This window comes from Podarcis erhardii (assembly GCF_964252035.2).
Source record: "Podarcis erhardii genome assembly, chromosome: 10".
Lineage (NCBI taxonomy): Eukaryota > Metazoa > Chordata > Lepidosauria > Squamata > Lacertidae > Podarcis > Podarcis erhardii.
Genome location: NC_138500.1, coordinates 66,934,021 through 66,955,537, shown reverse-complemented (window position 1 = coordinate 66,955,537; position 21,517 = coordinate 66,934,021). Strand labels below are relative to the sequence as shown.

Genomic DNA, 21,517 nt, shown 5'->3' with positions numbered 1-21,517 from the left:
CTTTGCCTTTCCTTGCCATGCTGTAAGATCTTCAAGAGACAATTAGCAATTGCTAATGCACTATATTGTACCACCACACTCCCATCTTGACATAATCTGAGGGTGGTGGGACATTCCAAGAACCTCCAGGCTGATGTTTTATTTCTCTTGTTGCAAATAATCTTGTGCCCAAAGCCTATGTGCTTTGCGAAGGATCAAGCCAAATCCAGCTCGCCAGCCATGTTTCCGTGCCTTCCAGGTTCTTGACAATCCCCTTAGGCGTGTGATGAGATCGAAGGTTTATTTACAGGGGCTGTATTCAGCTTGATAAGACTGTAGATTTTGCAGGCCTATGAGATGTGCCACACATTCTGTTGTAATGTGGGAGTCCTTCAACTCTTTGGTTGAATCTTTATAGTAGGCAACCTGGAGCCCTTCAGATGCGTTGGACTACAACACCCATTGGTCCATGCCAGCATGGCCAGTGTTTCAAGAGATGATGGAATTCAGAAGGCACCAGGTTGTGTGTCCCATAGAATAAACACACTCCTTCACTTGTGCCCTTTTGTCTCCTGAAAGAAGTAGCGAAAATGGCTTGTTCCCTGCAGCCTTTTCACGACTGCTTGTTGATATGGAAGGTTCACATGCAGCTCCTTTACACCTGCATGTCACTATTACTCAGTGCTTGGTGACTGATGGCTGACTGCAAACAAGCTGGCAAGGGTTGTTTGAGGTGAGATTGGGTGTAGCCGAGAGCTCCTTCTCTGATACTAAATCTGTGGAAGATTGGCCACACCAATCATCACATGAAGTATAGTACAGTGGTGCCCCGCAAGACGAATGCCTCGCAAGACGAAAAACTCGCTAGATGAAAGGGTTTTCCGTTTTTCGAGGTGCTTCGCAAAACGAATTTCCCTATGGGCTTGCTTCGCAAGACGAAAACGTCTTGCGAGTTTGTTTCCTTTTTCGTAAAACTGTTAATACCCGGCCTATCCGCGCTCCACAAGATGAAAAAATTGCAAGACGAAGCGACTCGCGGAACGAATTATTTTCGTCTTGCGAGGCACCACTGTAATTAAATGGTGTGTGTATGTGTCTATCTATCACATCTATCTATCTATCTATCTATCTATCTATCTATCTATCTATCTATCATCTGTCTGTCTGTCTGTCTGTCTGTCTGTCTGTCTATCCATCCATCCACCCACTCTAGAGCAGCAGAACCAATATTTAGTCATAATAAATTCAAGTCATTGTCAATGCCATTGCCAACAGCTGGGACACAAGTGTCATGAGAATACTTAGGAATGATACCACTCAGTCCACTGGTTCTCTTCCAGAATCAATAAGAACGTGGCGTTTTTGAAAGCGGAGAGCCGGTGCAGGGAAATAGGGTCAATACCTTTTGTGCCAGAAATGTTTCAGAAATGAATGAAGCCATAGAAGCTACTCTATAGCTTAGCTAGCAGATCCGGAAGAGAGTGGAAAAGATCTGGGACAGGGGTCAGCAAACTTTTTCAACAGGGGGCTGACTGTCCCTCAGACCTTGTGGGGGGCCGGACTATATTTTTTTTTTTGGGGGGGGAGAAAAAAGAACAAATTCTTATGCCCCACAAATAACCCAGAGATGCATTTTGAATAAAAGGACACATTCTACTCATGTAAAAACACACTGATTCCCGGACTGTCGGTGGGCCAGATTTAGAATGCGATTGGGCCGGATCCAGCCCCCCAGCCTTAGTTTGCCTACCCATGATCTAGGAGGTCCATGACTACACAAGGGTCCACGGTAAAGGTAAAGGGACCCCTGACAGCTAAGTCCAGTCGCAAGCGGCTCTGGGGTTGCGGCGCTCATCTCGCATTACAGGCTGAGGGAGTCGGTGTTTGTCCACTTCCGCAGACAGTTTTTCCGGGTCACGGGGCCAGCATGACTAAACCGCTTCTGGCGAAACCAGAGCAGCGCACAGAAACGCCTGTTTACCTTCCCGCCAAAGTGGTACCTATTTATCTACTTGCACTTTGACGTGCTTTCGAACTGCTAGGTTGGCAGGAGCTGGGGCCGAGCAACGGGAGCTCACCCCGTCATGGGGATTCGAACCGCTGACCTTCCGATTGGCAAGCCCTAGGCTCAGTGGTTTAGACCACAGCACCACCCGCGTCCCATTAAGGTCCACTGTAGAAAGCAAGAATTGGGTGCAACGCGACACTCTTAAGTCTGAGATACAGTATGATTGGGGGATTAGAAATGGCATGCCGATCAAAGATTCCCTGGAACCATTCACAACTCTGTAAAAATAGCTGTCCATCTTTTCTGAAACTGTTTGTGTGTGGGGGTTATGGGTTTCTTTTGTTTCTGTTCTTGCTTAGCGCTTTGATTTTGCATTTTTAGACTGTCACCCACCCTGAGATCTTTGGGTGAAGGCCCGTATGCAAATTCGTTAATTAAATAACTAAAATCGCAGCACGGAGTCGTCTCCTAGAATGGCAAGCGCAAGGGTCCTTTGCTTCCAGTTGTGAAGTGGGGGGATTTCCAGGGTCTATTCTCTGCCCTCCAGTCCCTTGGCTATTTCTTCTGCTTCAACTACTAGCTGAACAGATGTGTCACCCCAGGGGCACAGCTTGTTGCAACTGGGTGTCACAGTGAAACTGGGCGTCACAGCTGCATTTGCACAGCTGAGCTGCTGCCTATATCTTTCCCCCTTAGATAAGAAGGCCGCAAAGGGTGCGTGAGGCAAGACTGAATACAGTTGTGTTGTTCTCTCGAATGCTGTGTGCAAGGCGGCCTGCCAGATGAGTAGAGCTTTTGCTACTAAGCTTCTGCAGCCTCAAGCCTTTGCTCACGTCACAGACGCTGTTGCAAGTGACTCTAGCCACTGACTTTCTGGGTTGAGGGGTGGAGCAGACATGTCAGTTAAACAAGTCTTCTTCTTCTTCTTCTTCTTCTTCTTCTTCTTCTTCTTCTTCTTCTCCTTCCTGATTAAAGGAGGAGAACTTTGGAAATAACTTGAAAAGGTATACTTTGAAGGTCTTACGGCCTACACAGTCATACCTCATGTTATGTTTGCTTCAGGTTGCGCGTTTTCTTTTTTCTTTTTTAAATAATATTTATTAAATTTTTAACAAGAAAAGAGTTACAAAACAGTAAACAAAAAACACAAGAAACATACAAAAACCAGAATTTAACATAAAAAGAAAAAGGAAAAATCCCTCTTTCTAATATCTTACCACTCATTTACTTATTTTCATGACTTCCTCACACCTCTCTTTTTTGTATTCCATTTAAAAATTTGTTCAGCAAATTCATACTCTCTTAATTTACCCTTAATTGTTTATCCTCACATATTCATTCTTGCATATTCTTATTTTGCCTTATTACTAGAACCACTTCGTTTCATTCCAACGTCATTAACATTCAGTAATTTTACAGTGTTTCTGTAGATAGTTTTTAAATTTCTTCCAATCTTCTTCCACCAACTCTTCTCCCTGGTCTCGGATTCTGCCAGTCATTTCCGCCAATTCCATGTAGTCCATTACTTGCATCAGCCATTCTTCCAAGGTGGGTAGGTCTTGTGTCTTCCAATGCTTTGCAATGAGTATTCTTGCTGCTGCTGTAGCGTACAGGTTGTGCGTTTTCAGGTTGCATCCCGCAGCGACCCAGAAGTACAGGAAAGGGTTACTTCCGGGTTTCACTGCTCACGCATGCGCAGACGCGCAAAATGACGTCACGCGCAGGCGCAGAAGCGGCAAATCACGACCCTGGCGTGCGCAGATGTGGGTTGCGTTCTTTTCAGGTTGCGAATGGGCCTCTGGAACGGATCCCTTTTGCAACCAGAGGTACCACTATATTTCCATGTTTTGTGACTTCAAACCACCGCTGTGGTTCTCTCACCAGAGTACTTGCCCCAGACTTGGATCTTGGCATCCAGGAAATTCACGTGTGTGTTTTAGTCTGGAACCAGTGGCTTCAAGTTTCAAGAAAAGAGATTCCGGCTAAACATACGGAAAAACTGTCTGACAGTAAGAGCTGTTCAGCAGTGGAATGGTCTCCCCTGGAAGGTTGTGGGCTTTCTTGGAGGTTTTTAAGCAGGAGGTTTTCTGCTTTCTTGGAGGTTTTTAAGCAGAGGTTAGATGGCCATCTGTCGTCAATAATCTAGTTGAGATTCTTTCATTGCAGGAGTTTGGACTAGATTACCCTCAGGGTCCTTCCCATATAATCATTTTAACACTTGTGCATACAAGTGTTCATATTCGGGGGATTCGTACAGTGGTACCTTAGTTCTCAAACTTAATCCGTTCTGGAAGTCTGTTCCCAAACCAAAGCGTTCCAAAACCAAGGCGCACTTTCCCATGGAAAGTAATGCAAAATGGTTATTCCATTCCAGACTTTTAAAAACAACCCCAAAACAGCAATCTAACATGAATTTTGCTATCTAACGAGGCCTTTGATCCATAAAATGAATCACAATAACAAATTGACAGGAAAAGCCTCAAAAACATAAAACAAATAGCAAAAAAAGTGCACCAAACTTAATCCGTTCCGGAAGTCCGTTTGACTTCCGAAATGTTTGAAAACCAAGGAGCAGCCTTTGATTGGTACAGGTGCCCCGGAAACAATTGCCATCAGCCGCATCGGACGTTCGGCTTCCGAAAAACGTTTGAAATCCGGAACACTTACTTCCTGGTTTTTGGCGTTTGGGAACCAAGGCATTTGAGAACCAAGGTGTTTGAGAACCAAGGTACCACTGCATTTGGGGGACTATTAGGGGGATTCTGCAGAAGAGGCTTCAGCACCAAAGCCGTGGATCGAAAGAGTAGCATTGGTGTGACCTTGCTTAATGTGCAGCCGCTGTCTCCTTCCTATGTAAGCTCTTCAGTTGCTCACTTTCGTTTTTTGTAGCCACAAGGTCTGAAACTCTGTGTGTGGAAGAACACAAAGAGCAGCTCATATAACTGAGCTTCAGGTCCCATAGCCACAAGAGCATCCATTTAGGGGTTTGTTGGTTTTTTTTGTTTAGGCTGCTTGTTTTATTTTTTTCCCCTGTTGACTAATGATGGAGATTTTTCAATAGCCTAAAAGCGTGCTTTTAGTGCTGTTATGTACTGCCTGCAAATGAATGCTGCTAGATAAAATTCCTTTGGAAACGGTTCTGAATGGCACCAGTGAAGAAAGCTACTTGCATTCCATTACCCTGTGTTAATGCTGTAAGTGAGAGAGCGCATGCCAGAATTATGTGCAGGCAATTTAGGGGCAGAGCAATACTTGTATTTATGGATTCCATCTCCCTCTCCCACTCTCCCCCCCCCCCTTATCATGCAGTTTCAGAATGAATGACAACATGCATTTAAATGCCTGCAATTAAAATCCAGTGGATCAGAACAGTGATAAATGCAAACTAAAATGATTTAGAAAGTGTAACAGAGATGTGCAGTCCAGTCCCAAACAGGTTTAGTTGGGAGTGAGATTCTTTGATTTCCCTGGCATTTTTTTCTTTCTATAGACCAGTGATCATAGTCGTGCATCATGGAATCTGCCCGAGTTTGTGTTCTGCTTTCTTTAATTTTGTCCCGTGCAAAATTGCTTTTGCATAACCGGTCTGGCCATAATTATTTTGTTCTTCTTATTGTCCCACCCCATTGTTACAGGAGCCTCTTTCTTTTCATTTTCTAAATTCTCTTTTCATAGTGGGTTTGCACCCTGTGCTTTTCATCCATTAATTTTTTACACTGTCTGGAATAAATAGCTGCTGTTTTACTGTTTTATAGCTTAGCTGCCTTATGATCCATGCCAGTGATGTACCTCTTCTTTTGAGATTTGGGGGTGTGTGTGTGTGGCGGGGGGAGGAACGACTGCATTGAATTTATTGGTGCTATATGTTTGTCTCCCGGTATGTAGGATCATTTGAGTGTACAGTGGTACCTCGGGTTACATACGCTTCAGGTTATAGACTCCGCTAACCCAGAAATAGTGCTTCAGGTTAAGATCTTTGCTTCAGGTTGAGAACAGAAATCATGCTCCGGCGGCGCGGCAGCAGAGGGAGGCCCCATTAGCTAAAGTGGTGCTTCAGATTAAGAACAGACCTCCGGTATCTAGTACAGTGATACCTTGGTTCTCAAATGCCTTGGTACTCAAACAACTTGGAACCGAAACACTGTAAACCTGGCAGTAAGTGTTCCGGTTTTTGAACGTTTTTCAGAAGCCGAACGTCTGATGCGGCTAACGGCTATTGTTTCCGGGGCGCCTGCGCCAATTGCAAACTACCCCATCGCAGGTATTTGAACCGCTGACCTTCCGATCGGCAAGCCCAAGAGGGTCTGTGGTTTAGACCACAGCGCCACCCACGTCCCTATTAGCAAAGACTGTTGGATGACCTTATAGGACCAGCTGGATCAGTGGATGGGTTGAACGCCAGAATGTATGCCACCAAAGGGATAGTATTGGCTGAACTGGTGCCTGGAGCTGTGGAATGACCACCTGCTTGAAAATCTCCCCCAGAAAAGAGAAGGTTGGAAATAGATTGATAACTGACGGGGGAATTGGCATCGAGTTTTGAGTAGGTTCCAAATGACTGCAGATTAGCATCCATCTGGCGTCCTGCTTTCCCTGAGGGGACACATCGATTACCTCAACTGGCGAAGGGCCCAGCTGATAGAAGTCAGCCTTGACCAGACAGGAGGAGAATGGCACTAACTTGATTCCGGTTCATTTGCATGCTCCAAGCACAGCTTGTCTACCTTCCTACAGGCAAGAGTGGGTAGCTGTCTGATCTTGAAGCTAACAAGCACCAGTGATTTCCCCCTCCCCACATGTAGATGCTAAACTTTCTTTTCTGATACATTTCAACAGAAGTAAAACCCGAAAGTAATGAAAAATAGGAAAAGAGAGAGTTACATATCACATATTCTATTACATTCAAAGTTACAGTCATTAAGAAGAAAAAGTCCCTGCCAGAGAGGAATGGCAAACCAAGCTGTTGGACTGCACCGAAATGGCAAAACTGACTGGAAAGCTCAGGGACCAAGAAGACAAAAACTTCAAGAAAGAATGGGGGGAAATTTATAATTTATTTTGGAGACCACTGTAAGCAGATGAAAACATTAGCAGTATTTTAATGTCACTTGTAATATAATAAATACTGTGGATAATATGGACAGATATAAAATATAGAGTGCAGTGATACCTTGGGTTAAGTACTTAATTCGTTCCGGAGGTCCGTTCTTAACCTGAAACTGTTCTTAACCTGAAGCACCACTTTAGCTAATGGGGCCTCCTGCTGCTGCCGTGCCACTGGAGCACGATTTCTGTTCTCATCCTGAAGCAAAGTTCTTAACCTGAAGCACTATTTCTGGGTTAGCGGAATCTGTAACCTGAAACGTATGTAGCCTGAAGCATATGTAACCCAAGGTACCACTGTATGAAATAATATGCAGTTGAAAACGTTCGCAATAGGACCCATGGAGGGGATGAAGAGAAGTCTTGCATTCAGAGAAATCTCTCCATATGGATATGTACTTGGTTTTGTTGCAAATTTATATTTGTAAAATCAAATAAAAACGAAACAAAAATACAATCATTGAGGGGGTTCCCTTCCTTGCCTTCCTTGGTTCGCTTTATATTCCACTTCCTCTCGCCGCCTCTTAGTTTCCCCGGTCTTTTTCTGCTCCCCCCGTTATATCTAGTTCTAACTTATGCTGCTGAAAATACTAACAGATGCCAAACTTTCTAGGATGGGCAGTAGACAGCAGCCTGGATGAATTAAGCCACAGTATATAGGGCACCTAGACAGCATCTTAAAAAGTAGAGACATCACCTTGCCAACAAAGGTCCGTATAGTAGAAGCTAAGGTTTTCCCAGTAGTGATGTATGGAATTGAGAGCTGGACCATAAAGAAGGCTGATCGCCGAAGAATTGATGCTTTTGAATTATGGTGCTGGAGGAGACTCTTGAGAGTCCCATGGACTGCAAGAAAATCAAACCTCTCCATTCTGAAGGAAATCAGCCCTGAGTGCTCACTGGAAGGACAGATCCTGAAGCTGAGGCTCCAATACTTTGGCCACCTCCTGAGAAGAGAAGACTCCCTGGAAAAGACCCTGATGTTGGGAAAGATGGAGGGCACAAGGAGAAGGGGACAACAGAGGACGAGATGGTTGGACAGTGTACTCGAAGCTACCAGCATGAGTTTGACCAAACTGCGGGAGGCAGTGGAAGACAGGAGTGCCTGGCGTGCTCTGGTCCATGGGGTCACGAGGAGTCGGACACGACTAAACGACTAAACAACAACATATGGGGCACTTATCTGCCTCGTGGCACTTTGCAGGCGTGTTGGTTGCAAGGAAGAAAAACAACAACACCCTAATATGTTTATTTTAAGACTTTCTGTGTGCAGCAGAGTTGGGTGGCAGGTGTATTCTAGTAATTTGCCTTTCTCTTCCATTTATTTTCCATCTGCTGAGCATATTTGACAAGCGATGTGTGTGGGAAGGAGACAAAAAATTCAAGTTTTGCCAACTCTGGGCTGAATGAGGAAGGACAGAATGCCAGTCCCACCCAGAGTCAACAATGCACTCTGTAATATTTCTTTATCTTGCATATTTTCAGCAGCAACGTTTATGAAGCCCGACATAACAATGTGATCTCAATGCAGATAATCATAGTCACAGTGGGCCCATTGAAATCAGCAAACCTGGGTAACTGAAATTTCTTTCACTGATTCTACTCTGAGTATTTGCCCAATATTCACAGTATTTGCACTGGTTAAGGGAGGAAAAAGCATTTTGTTGAAACTTAGGCTGCGTACGCACCAGACCTTTAAAGCACATTCAAAGCACCCTCCCCAAAAAAGGAGAATTATGGGAGCTGTAGTTTACCTGTCACAGAACTACAAGCCTAAGCACCCTTAAACTACAGGTCCCACAATTCTTTGCAGGCGGGGGGATGTGCTTTGAATGTGTTTTAAAGGTCCAGGGTGTTTGCAGCCCTGGATATAAGCACTTAGTTAGCATCCAGCCTTCTCCTTTTACATGATTTGTCTTGGGGCCAAACTATGTGTAAGATCTATAATACGATACCATGATAGCTTTTTCTTTGCCTAAAAGCAGCTACGAGGGTTTGTATTGGTGCTGAGTGTACACACTAAACCCCCCCCCCCAAGCTGCTATTCAGCTGCTATATGATGAACGCAAGTAAAATAAAACACAATGTGGGAATCCCTTGTCAAAGTGGATGCACGTTTTGAAAATAAGCTAGGCCTCCACACCTTCAGATTTCTCTGTCTCACGAACTCCCTTGAGAGCCTTCTGGCTGTTTTCCTAATGCGGTTTGCTCATAAAATTTGTCCGGAGAAAGGCCTGCAAGAACGTTGGTTCTTCTAAGAAGGCGGAAGAAGTGAAACACATATTCCTTTACTAAGAAAACGAGCTATGGGGTTTTGTGGGTAAGGAAGTGGCTAGGTACTTCTGCTAAGAAGACAGAGCTCAAATTCCATGTCTGCCCTCGCATCGGCCAGGAAGAAAGTCTAAATGTCGTCGGTTGTGGAAAGAGTGGCCTAATTAGAAGTTGGTATGTGCAAACCTTATGCATGTCTGCTTGCAAGTAAGCCTTGCTGACTGCAGTAGGACTTGCTTACAGGTGAGTTGTAACCTAGAGATTCCATTTGAAGATGGTATACTCGGAGCAGGTCTGTTGAAAACAGCTGGCTTAAGTTACGGCTAACTTAAATCTTCTGAGTGTGACTTGGTTGGACACCAGCTTTAAACTGTGAGTGGTGGACTGGCTCTTGCCTTTTAAAGCTGAATTTTCTCAAAACCAGCGTACGTTTATTTGCCCGCTTTGTTATCAAAGCGAGCAATTCATACATGAAAAGGTAAAAGGACCCCTGACTGTTAGGTCCAGTCGTAGATGACTCGGGAGTTGCGGCGTTCATTTCGCTTTACTGGCCAAGGGAGCCGACATTTGTCCACAGACAGCTTCTGGGTCATGTGGCCAGCACGATAAGCCGCTTCCGGCGAACCAGAACAGCGCATGGAAACGCCGTTTACTTTCCCGATGGAGTGGTACCTATTTATCTACTTGCACTTTGATGTGCTTTTGAACTGCTAGGTTGGCAGGAGCTGGGACCGAGCAACGGGAGCTCACCCCGTCGCGGGGATTTGAACCGCCGACCTTCTGATCGGCAAGCCCAAGAGGCTCAGTGGTTTGGACCACAGCACCACCTGCATCCCTCATACATGAAAGCCCAACCTTAAATAACTCATTGAGCTGGAAGGAAACCCAAGGGCCGTCTAGTTCAACCTCCTGCTATTCAGGAATAACTTAGGGGAGAATCTTGCATGGAGGAAAGAACATCATGTTTGCTGATTCAGTTCAAAATAACATGAGAGTGCAGTCCAACCTCGGTTGTCGAACGCAATTCGTTCCAGAAGTCTGTTCGGCTTCCAAAACGTTCAGGAACCAAGGTTTGACTGTAATCTCTGAGCATAGTTAACCATGGTTAGGTGCTCTGGCTGCTAGGTGCTTGGTCCATGTCCTGAGTCGCATCCTCTCACATTCTTTGTTACCTTGACCACAGGTTGTCAGCACAAGGATCAGAGATGCTAGCCCTATAGCATCTGTTATCGAGCATGTGCTGATCTTGGGGTTTCTCCTGGACTTAAGTCGCACTTACAGGAGTCTGCCTGCCTGAGCTCTGTTCCTTGAAATTCTGCGGGCATCAAGCATTGCCAGCTCTTTGGCCAGTTTCGTTTCGTATACCAGATTTGTGACGACGCTAACATTGCCTGTTGCTTCTTGGTAGGACCGTGTGGTTTTTTTCCTGAGCCAAAACATTCCTTGCTCATACCATTTGCCACTGGTTTATGTTAAAGTCCTCTTACAAAGGAAGAACTTTGATGGGAACTTGACATTGGAATATCGTAACATGAGTACCATATTGGCTCGAATATAAGCCACACTCCCCCCCCCCCCAATTCTGATTGTGAAAAGTTAAAGTGCGGCTTATATTCACGACCTTACACTGCCAGCCAAGTGGCGTGGCTCCGCGCCCCTGGAAGCAGCCCGGGAGTGCCGGGTAACAGCCCCCGTCCTGTCCACGGCTCCCAAGCTTCCCCCAAGCCGCCAAATTTTAAAGGTGCTGCTTATTTGTGGGTACGGCTTATATTCGGGCCAATACGGTACATCTATTGAAAAGCTCACTGTGTGACCCTCGGCCTCAGTGTTCAAAACTAGCCAGGCACTAGGCGCATTTTGCACCTGTCGGCCACTTGCGATCAAGTGAAGATGCCTGGGTGCCAAGATGGTTCCCGACGTCTCCACCATCTGGGGATCATTGGATCTGGACTGATTTCACACATTTAATACCGCATCCTGTAGAATTCTATCAGTTATATTTTATCTCACAATCAGACTAAATTTGTGGAAGCCAAATGCCTTTTCTGTGCACCCTGAGCCAGGAGCAGTCACCATTCGGAGAAGGAGGCTGGAATTGGTCAATATATGGTTCTAGTGACCTTTCTTCTTTTAAGTTCTCTCACCTAGTTCAGTGTTGTCATCTGAACTAGCCAGATGTTGAACTGAGAATCAGTCACAGTCATCGTTTGAAAAATAAGACTTTAGAGCCGCCTTGCCTCAAAATGGCAACTAGACATTCCATTTTGGTGACTGCAAATTTGGTTAAAGGAGCTATTTGTCACCTAGCTTATACAGTATATCGTGAGTTTCTAACATTGCTGGGCCTGTCTTTGTCTCTTAGCCAATCTTGTTTGTTGTGAGGATAGTATCGTGTTGCCCATTGCCTGTGTGCGCGCATGGCCTCTGTGTGTTTCTTGGTTGACACGTCTGAGAGTTTTGGCATGTTTCAGTGCTGCACAGCAGTGGCAAAGCAGTGCTCAGGCATGTGACTCGAAGACTCCATTGCGAGTCTCTGCTTCCCACTGTTAACACAACAGAGTGTGCTGCTGTCGCCAAAATGCAAGTGATTTGCCTTGGCATGGCTCAGCCGACAATGGCTTTGGCAGCTGCTGCTGAAATCCAAGAGCTGACTAGCTCCGGTGCCCTTCTCATCCTGCAATGCCAACCAAACCTAGGCTTCTGCAGGTTGTACCACCAGGACCTCACCTTGGAGGAGGGAAAATTCCTTCTGTCATCAGCATTTCTTCTGAATATGACCTATGGGCTTCAAAACACAGGCCATGTATCGTTTTTGTATTTTGTATTCGTGACAATGGATGGAAGCCTATGAGGGCCGTATACCTTGGTTTTCGATCTTAATCCGTTCCGAAAGTCCATTCGACTCCCGAAACTGTTTGAAAACCAAGGCGCGGCTTCCGATTGGCTACAGGAGCTTCCTGCACTCAAGCGGAAGCCGCTTCGGACGTTTGGCTTCCGAAAAACATTCATAAGCCGGAACACTCACTTCTGGGTTTGCGGCGTTCGGGAGCCGATCTGTTCGACAGCTAAGCCATTTGAGAACCAAGGTAGCACTGTACTGGTTTTCAGTCTAAAATTCAGCTCAATTGTTGTGTCTGTTAGAGATTTGTGTTGTGTTGTGCTTCTGGCAGAAACAAAAATCGTTTTAGGATCAGAACAGCAACGTTCGTATATAAAAACCTAGCAGTCCATACCCAAAGAGTAGAAGTAAAGTTAACGGGACCCCTGACCATTAGGTCCAGTCGTGGCCGACTCTGAGGTTGTGCTGCTCATCTCACTTTATTGGCCGAGGTAGCCGGTGTACAGCTTCCGGGTCATGTGGCCAGCATGACTAAGCCGCTTCTGGTGAACCAGAGCAGCGCACGGAAACGCTGTTTACCTTCCCGCTGGAGAGGTACCTGTTTATCTACTTGCACTTTGACGTGCTTTCGAACTGCTAGGTTGGCAGGAGCAGGGACCGAGCAACGGGAGCTCACTCCGTCGCGGGGATTCGAACCATATGTCAGGAGTGCTCTGATGGTGTTTCCTGCTTGGCAGGGGGTTGGACTCGATGGCCCTTGTGGTCTCTATGATTCTATGATTCTATGAACCGCCGACCTTCTGATCGGCAAGTCCTAGGCTCTGTGGTTTAACCCACAGCGCCACCTGCATCCCTAAGTGTAGAAGTACTGATTTTTTTTTGCTGGTATGATATATGGAAATTTGAACTTTTCCTCCCCGCCCCATCTCCTTTTGAGGCTGAAAATGGCTCAGTTTCATCACTTATCCGGCTTGTCACTTGGGTGCTATTAAAAGGATAAAAGAGCCAAAGATGGCTTTACTCTTTTTATTTAAACCACATGTCATCACATGAGTTCCGTAGGACAGTTTTAATGTTAAAAGGTCAACGCCTTTTTTTTTTTTTTAAAAAAAAAGCTATTTCAGAAGGTAAAGGGGAAGTAGAGGGAGCAAATACTCCACCACGTACAGTAATGATAAGAGGATATATCATTTAAAAGAAAAAAAATGCTTGTCAACCAGTACAACCAGTGATTCAGTTGCATGGACATTGGACAACTCTGTGTTATAGACGAGATGAATGGTGTTCTCAAATATCTGAATGGCTTCCTATGAGTGTTTTATATAAGCTAGGATGACTCTTAATAATCTAGATTTTGAACACCGAAATAGACTGTGTGTAGGTTGGTTGTGGGAAGACTTGAGAGATTTTATTTTTTTTTAAAAAAGCACTGAGACGCCACTGTTGCTATTGCTCTCCTGCTGTGCTAAATCGAGTTGAGTCACATCCTCTTGCAGATTCCCTGAAGGGCTTTTCTCTTAATTGTTGGGATCCCTTTGCACCCTAAAAATAGATCAGGGAACACTTTTACAGGACTCCTAACCTTGACCCTATAAAGGCTCCTTTGCACAAGGGGGTGTCCTGTTTTATTCCATTATATATTTCTACCTTGCTTCGTGGCCCAGATGGATCTCCAAAGCAGCTTACATAAAATAATTAAATTTGGGACTGTACTGATATATGTTTCTTAAATCAGTATTTGTTGTTAATGTTCGGTGATAGAAACTCAGGTATATAGTCTAGTTGCCCAATGGCGCCTTAAACCTAGGTTATGATCACCACAATGGAATGTCTAGGCATTATTATTTTTTTGCAATCGGATTTAGCATACTACCATAATAATAATTTCGTTTCTATACTGCTATATATTTCAAAGAAGAATCTCAAAGAAGTTCACAACACATTGAAACATCAAATAAAACAATCCAGAATCAAAACAAATTCAGTCTGCAAGGAAAATATTTCAGATCATTCTCTATGTAACATTTTGTTTTCCCCAGTTGTTGGCCCGGCATCCAGAGATCTCCATGTGGTCGCAGTTTGACCCACGCCAGTCACAAAATGTACCTGGTGCCTGGCTAATTTCTAATGCTGGTTATAATTAATGTATATATTATGAAAAGTGGCCTTGGAGAAATTTTCTCCTAGTTTTCTATGATCATATATATTTTATTGAAAAAACAAACTAACTATTTGGGTGGGGGGTTCAATTCCTGGATGTGCATTGGCAAATTAATTTTTGTGGCTTCTGTTGAAACCACTGAGCCTCTTGGACTTGCTGATCAGAAGGCTGGTGGTTCGAATCCCCGCGAAATCATGCCCAAAGTGCAAGTAGATAAATAGGTACCGTTCCGGTGGGAAGGTAAATGGCGTATCCGTGCGCTGCTCTGGTTTCCGTGTTCCGTTGCACCAGAAGTGGCTTAGTCATGTTGGCCACATGACCTGGAAAAACTGTCTGCAGACAAATGCCGGCTCCCTTGGCCTGTAAAGTGAGATGAGCACCCAAACCCAGAGTCGTCGGTGACTGGACTTAACTGTCAGGGGTCCTTTACCTTTTACCTATTTAAAAAAAGGTAGAGGACCCCTGGACAGTTAAGTCCAGTCAAAAGTGACTATGGGGTGCAGTGTTCATCTCGCTTTTCAGGCTGTGGGAGCCAGTGTTTGTCCACAGACAGCTTTCCAGGTCATGTGGCCAGCATGACTAAGCCACTTCTGGCATGACGGGACACTGTGACAGAAACACTGTTTACCTTCCCGCCATGGAGGTACCTATTTATCTACTTGCACGGGCATGCTTTCAAACTGCTAGGTTGGCAGGAGCTGGGACAAAACAATGGGAGCTCACCCAGTGGTGGGGATTCGAACCGCCAACCTTCCTATTGGCAGGCCCAAGAGGCTCACTGGTTTTAGTCCACAGCGCCACCCGCATCCCTAGTTTGCCTTTAGCATTTAGGTAGGCACACCAAGCAACAGGTGGGGCGGGTTTCTGAGGTGCTGTGCACATGCTACTCAGGAACCGTGTCAATTGCAAAGGAGATGGGACTTGTGATCTGCAGAAGCCTGCAAGAGATGGAAAAGGAGCTGTTTATCTGGAAGTGAGACTTCCCTTCTTCTGGGCTATCACAGAGGGTGAGAGCAGTTGTCCAATGTTCTGGAAACCCAGTTCACATGTCATGAGTATAAGTCTCAGCTAACACACGTCCACCATAATGGGCGGTTTGCCTCCTCCTTGCTGGCGGAACAAATTGTGGTTTTGGGGGGAGAGAGAACAAACTACAAGCATTGACTTGGAGATAACAGCAAGCCAGGAATTGTGGTTTGTTTCCTCCTGACATGAATCCATATATGTGTGAGATAGTTGTGACTCACTTGTTCACAGGAAGTCACGATTTCTAGCTGACATGTAAATATGATGGGAGCCTGGATGCATGAATGTGACAGTTGATTAAAAAGAAATAACGAGAGACAGTTCTTCAGGTGTTCTTGTTTTTTATTTGAGTAATAAACCAAACGCGCAGGTACCTGCCCGCATTTCTTATGCTGTTTTGCTTCTTAATTTCACGTCGGATGACGTTAGTAACGCACCACACTTCTCAGAGCTCAGCGAACGTCACCTTGCGTCTTTGTTCAGGGCTGATTCATATGTGTGTGTATAGATAGATAATCTCATTACTCGCTGCCACATCACTTGGTGAGTCTTGGCTCAATGTCTTCAAAAACCATGGCTTGAGGTGAGATGGATATTCAAAGCTCTCTCTGTGTGTAGTGTCTTATTTGGGATTTGATACTATAGTCATTGGATGCCGGGAGATGCAAAGAGCTCTCTCACACTCCTGAGGTTCAGTTGGCCTTCCCTGGGGAGGAAGGCTTTAGTGTGACAAGCGCTGCCCTGTGGAACTCCTTGCCACTAGAGTTTCAGCAGGAACCACCCTTCTGAAAACCGCATTGCTTAGATAGGCCTTCCCAACATGATTTTCTCTTTTTAACCAAACAGTGCCTACTGATGCTCTTAATGGTGTTGTGTGGATATTTGCGGACCGTTCTTCCTTACCTTTCAAATGTTGTAAGCTGCCTTGATACACTTTACGAAGGTGCGGGTTGTAAATACATGAAGCAGATGAGATTGTGGTATGGACCTGTGGGTGGGGTGGGGTCCAAACTATTTTAAGTGCCAAAAGGGGCATTGTGGGTGAGGGTCATAGAATCGTAGAATCATAGACTTGTAGCATTGGAAGGGATCCCAAGGGTCATCTAGTCCTACCCGCCTGCACTTCAGAAATCTCAGCTAAAGCATCCATGACAGATGGCTGTCCAACCTCTTAAAAGCCTCCAAGGAAGGAGAGTCCACCACCTCCAGAGGGAGACTGTTCCACTGTCAAACAGCTCTTACCGTGAGAAAGTGCTTTCTGATGTGTAGTCAGAATCTCCTTTCTTGTAGCTTGAAGCCCTTGGTTTGAGTCCTGTCCTCCAGAGCAGGAGAAAACAAGCTTGCTCCATCTTCCATGTGACAGCCCTTGAGATATTTGAAGATGGCTCTCATATCTCCTCTCAGTTTCCTCTCCCAGGCTAAACATAGCCAGCTCCTTCAACCAGTCCTCATAAGGTCTTAAAATGTGGGTGCCAGATGTAGAGCAAGGCTTCTCTCCCCATGGCATAACTCCTAGGATGCTTCTCTCCTCAGCATTCATTCGATAAGTGTAGGCAACTCCACTGGGAGAAAACGTTTCCAGGCTGACGCTATGGAGTGGTCAATAGCAGATGCTTCTTCTTCTTTGACGGTCACTTGTAGCCAGGTAAGATTGTCTTCCATGAACATAGCCTTAACAGTGAGTCCGTAAGTGACTGTGGAGGCCAGTTCTGGATCCACACGTCCCTCCCACAGCGGACACATAGGTTTCCAGGCGGGAGTTGATCACAGTGAGGTTTTGACAATCGTGCCTTCCTCTTAGCACGTTTCTCCCTTGCGTCCTGAGTTTGAGCATTTTCAAAACCCATGACACCTTTGATAAAGGCTGTTCTCCAATTGGAGCGCTTGCAGGCCAGTGTTTCCCAGTTGTCGTTGTTTGTACTACATTTGTTTAGATTTGCCTAGAGAAAGTCTTTGGACCTCTTTTGTTGAACACCAGCATTACGCTTTCCATTTTTAAGTTCGGAATAGAGTAGTGGCTTTGGAAGATGATCATCAGGCATCCGAACAACACAACCAGTCCAACAAAGTTGATGTTGAAGAATCATTGCTTCGACACTGGTAGCAGATGCAGCCCCAATTATCAATATGCCTCATTTAATAGTCTAAATCATAGGTAGGCAAACTAAGGCCCAGGGGCTGGATCTGGCCCAATCGCCTTCTAAATCCGGCCCACGGATGGTCTGGGAATCAGCGTGTTTTTACATGAGTAGAATGTGTGCTTTTATTGGGCCCTCACTTGTGGGGTGCCTCAGGGTTCCGTCCTCTCCCCCATGCTTTTTAACATCTATATGAAGCCGCTGGGAGAGATCATCAGGGGGTTTGGACTGGGTGTCAATCAATATGCAGATGATACCCAGCTCTACCTCTCTTTCAAATCAGAACCAGTGAAGGCGGTGAAGGTCCTGTGTGAGTGCCTGGAGGCGGTTGGAGGATGGATGGCGGCTAATGGATTGAGGTTGAATCCTGACAAGACACAAGTACTGTTCTTGGGGGACAGGGGGCGGGCTGGTGTGGAGGACTCCCTGGTCCTGAATAGGGTAACTGTGCCCCTGAAGGACCAGGTGCGCAGCCTGGGAGTCATTCTGGACTCACAGCTGTCCATGGAGGCGCAGGTCAATTCTGTATCCAGGGCAGCTGTCTACCAACTCCACCTGGTACGCAGGCTGAGACCCTACCTGCCCGCGGACTGTCTCGCCAGAGTGGTGCATGCTCTAGTTATCTCCCGCTTGGACTACTGCAATGCGCTCTACGTGGGGCTACCTTTGAAGGTGACTCGGAAACTACAACTAATCTAGAATGCAGCGGCCAAACTGGTGACTGCGGGCGGCCGCCGAGACTACATAACATAACACCGGTCTTGAAAGACCTACATTGGCTCCCAGTACGTTTCCGAGCACAATTCAAAGTGCTGGTGTTGACCTTTAAAGCCCTTAACGGCCTCGGCCCAGTATACCTGAAGGAGCGTCTCCACCCCCATCGTTCTGCTCGGACGCTGAGGTCCAGCACTGAGGGCCTTCTGGCAGTTCCCTCATTGCGAGAAGCAAAGCTACAGGGAACCAGGCAGAGGGCCTTCTCGGTAGTGGCGCCTGCCCTGTGGAACGCGCTCCCATCAGATGTCAAAGCGATAAATAACTACCTGACATTCAGAAGACATCTTAAGGCAGCCCTGTTTAGGGAAGTTTTTAATCTGTGATATTTTAGTGTGTTTTTGGTTTCTATGGAAGCCCAGCCAGATGGGCAGGGTACAAATAATAAATTATTATTACTATTATTATTATTATTATTTAAAATGCATCTCTGGGTTATTTGTGGGACCTAGGAATTCATTCATATATATTTTTTTCAAAATACAGTGTGGCCCAAAAGGTCTGAGGGATAGTGGACCAGCCCCCTGCTGAAAAAGTTTGCTGACCCCTGGTCTAAATATTGGAACCCGCTTTCCTTTATATATATATATTGTGTCAGACCTGGTTTTAAGCAGAAGCTAGTTGCCAGAACGTGTAGTTTTTGAGCCACAATTTTAACTTTTAGTTATCTTCTGTTTCCTCTCCAATCAACTTTATCAGTTGTGGCTGTTGCGTTTCATGTTGGTGTTCATGTTTCCTTCCTCGGTGCTCATGCTGCGACCTTTGGACCTTTCATGTTAACCAGCTAAAGCAGCGGTTTTCAACCAGTGTGCTGTGATACCCTGGGGCACCTGAAATGATGGTCAGGGATGCCGCGGGCAACCGTGGCCTCTGTGCCCCTTTCCTTCCTTCCGTCCTCTGATGCCCTCTCGTGTCTCAACTCCCAATGACTTGCACAACTGTTTGTGCAAGCTCCCCAGGGGAATGGTGCCTCTGGGGCTGCCCAGGGGGTGCTGGTTGCCAGGAACTAAGGCGGCCTTGGAGTAAGCAAGCAAGCGGGCAAAGGAGCCCAGCCAGTCCACCATCCCTTGCCGTTGGGAATGGACAGACGAGTCCCAGGTCCCTGTGGGGCAGTGTGAGGGCGATGCAGCTCAGAGACCAAGGACAGTGGCAGCGGCTGCCCAGAGGACTCCCAAGGAGAGGGGATTGGAGAGGAGGCTGAAGGAAAACTCCACAAGGGATCGTGTTCAAAAAAGCGTGAGAGGCTGCCAGCTCTGCAGGCAAGGGGTGGCGTAACTGGGCTCCTGAGCCCCCCAGAATATAGTTGCTCAAGGGACCCATGGACTCAGAAAGGTTAAAAACCTCTGAGCTAAAGTGTGCACAGATTTCCTTTACACCAAAAGTGTTGTAATCTTGGTGTGGTTTCCGCTTCCAGAAGGAGAAGCGCAAATTTAGCCTGACGGAATCGGCTTGCGAGCTTCTCCGTGGTTATGTTGCAAGGCAGACTTTTCCATCTGTTGACTTCTGCATTGTTTCTTCGAATCTCAAATCTTCCCCTTCCAAGAATCTGTGAACACAGTTGGCAGACAGGATGAAGTCACCATTAGGGCCTGGAGAGTTTCTCTGTATGGTGTGGCTGTGGTAATAGGAATGCTGTGGTAACAAGAGTTTGCATGTGTGTGTTTATGTAAGTTGGGGAGTGTGGGAATTGTTCCCCAACGTGGACACAGCAAAAACATTTGCACAGATCTGTAAATGTGCAACAGCCACTCCTGATTTGCGTTAATTTCCTTTCTTAACAATTTTAATATAAGATGTTGCAATTAACAATTTTAATATAAGAGGTTGCAATGGCTACTGGTGGGGACGCTTCTCACTGTATTTCCAACGCATTAACTAGTTTCAAGGGAATATTACCGATCCAGCGCATTGCTAATTGTTAACGTTTCACTCTAGGTCATACTGGCTTAGTAATACAGTGATACCTCGGAAGTCGAACAGAATCCATTCCGGAAGTCTATTTGACTTCCAAAACGTTTGGAGATCAAGGCATGGCTTCCGATTTGTTGCAGGAAGCTCCTACAGCCAATCGGAAGCCGTGTTGGACGTTTGTGTTCCAAAGAATGTTCACCACCGGAACACTCACTTCTGGGTTTGTGGCGTTCAGGAGCCAAAATGTTCAACTCGCAAGGCGTTCGGGATCCAAGGTACGACTCTATTAGGATTCAGTATGTATCAGGGTTATTGCTTCCTAAGCTTTCCGGCTTCCTTGCTGCCATTTTTTGGGGGGAAGCAGTTTAAAAACGATTTGTATTTATATATAGCTTGTTCAGGTCATCAAATAACTCCACATACATTATCCCAGTAAACTTTACCAAGTAGCCCGTAAGGTTGAATACATCATCTCTGTATTCAAAGTCCCAGGATTGAGTTCATTACTGTTGAAATTTGAACCCAGTGTTTCCCAGCTGATTTGCACAGCTCTGTTTCCTAAATAACAATTTTATTTTGTCAACCTCTCTGAAATGTAGAATTGGTAAGGATTTTGCTCCACGAGCAAATGACACAAAACTTTGTGATGTTCTATTCCTCAGTGCTCTCATATTGTCCGTCTGGTGGAAATGATTATTCCATAAAATGCTTTCTCTATTAATAGTCACTTTTTTATTTTAAAAAGGATTTTGAAACGTAAGCTAGAGTGTTTTTTCTTTCTTTTGAAAACGGGATTACTTTTTCTGCCGCAAGCGTTCAATATGTGATTATAAGAGCACTCTGTATAATTATAATGTTTATCATGCATGTCCCCCGAAAATAATCTTTCTCTTGTCTCTGCCGCTCCCCTTTGTGTTTTGCAGGGACTCCAACCGTCATGTTAAGATAAAGCAGAAAGGAGCAGTGCTGAACATGCTAAAGAGGTTAGACAAAATAAGGTTCAGAGGTCACAAGAGAGATGAGTTCCTCGATTTAGCAGAGTCTCCTAATGCTTCCGACACTGAATGTGGAGATGAAATTCCTATGAAAATACCTCGTACGACAGGCAAAGACAGCGATGAATTGAGAGACCCTGTAAGTATCTGTTCTATTTTCTATTGACATACGTGCCAACTCCCTGGGTGCCCGAGCACCCACAAAATTCCCCATGGAGGGGCCAGACACCCACAAAATTCTGTGCCAGGGCCATGAACGCTGCATGGCGCCCATGGCCCCGGGGCCAAGATGGCACTCCTGGCTGAATGAATCTT

The 21,517-nt window shown here is 45.6% G+C and overlaps 1 protein-coding gene across 5 annotated transcripts in view; it reads left to right on the top strand.

Annotated features, from left to right (window-relative positions):
• The window catches only part of GRAMD4 (GRAM domain containing 4), a 114,019-nt gene that overhangs the window by 10,938 nt on the left and 81,564 nt on the right, over window positions 1-21,517 (top strand). For all 5 annotated transcript variants that reach the window (XM_081877964.1, XM_081877962.1, XM_081877965.1 and 2 more), the window contains exon 2: window positions 21,131-21,341. In XM_081877964.1, coding sequence (XP_081734090.1) covers window positions 21,131-21,341 — 211 coding nt within the window. The remainder of the gene's footprint in view (window positions 1-21,130; window positions 21,342-21,517) is intronic.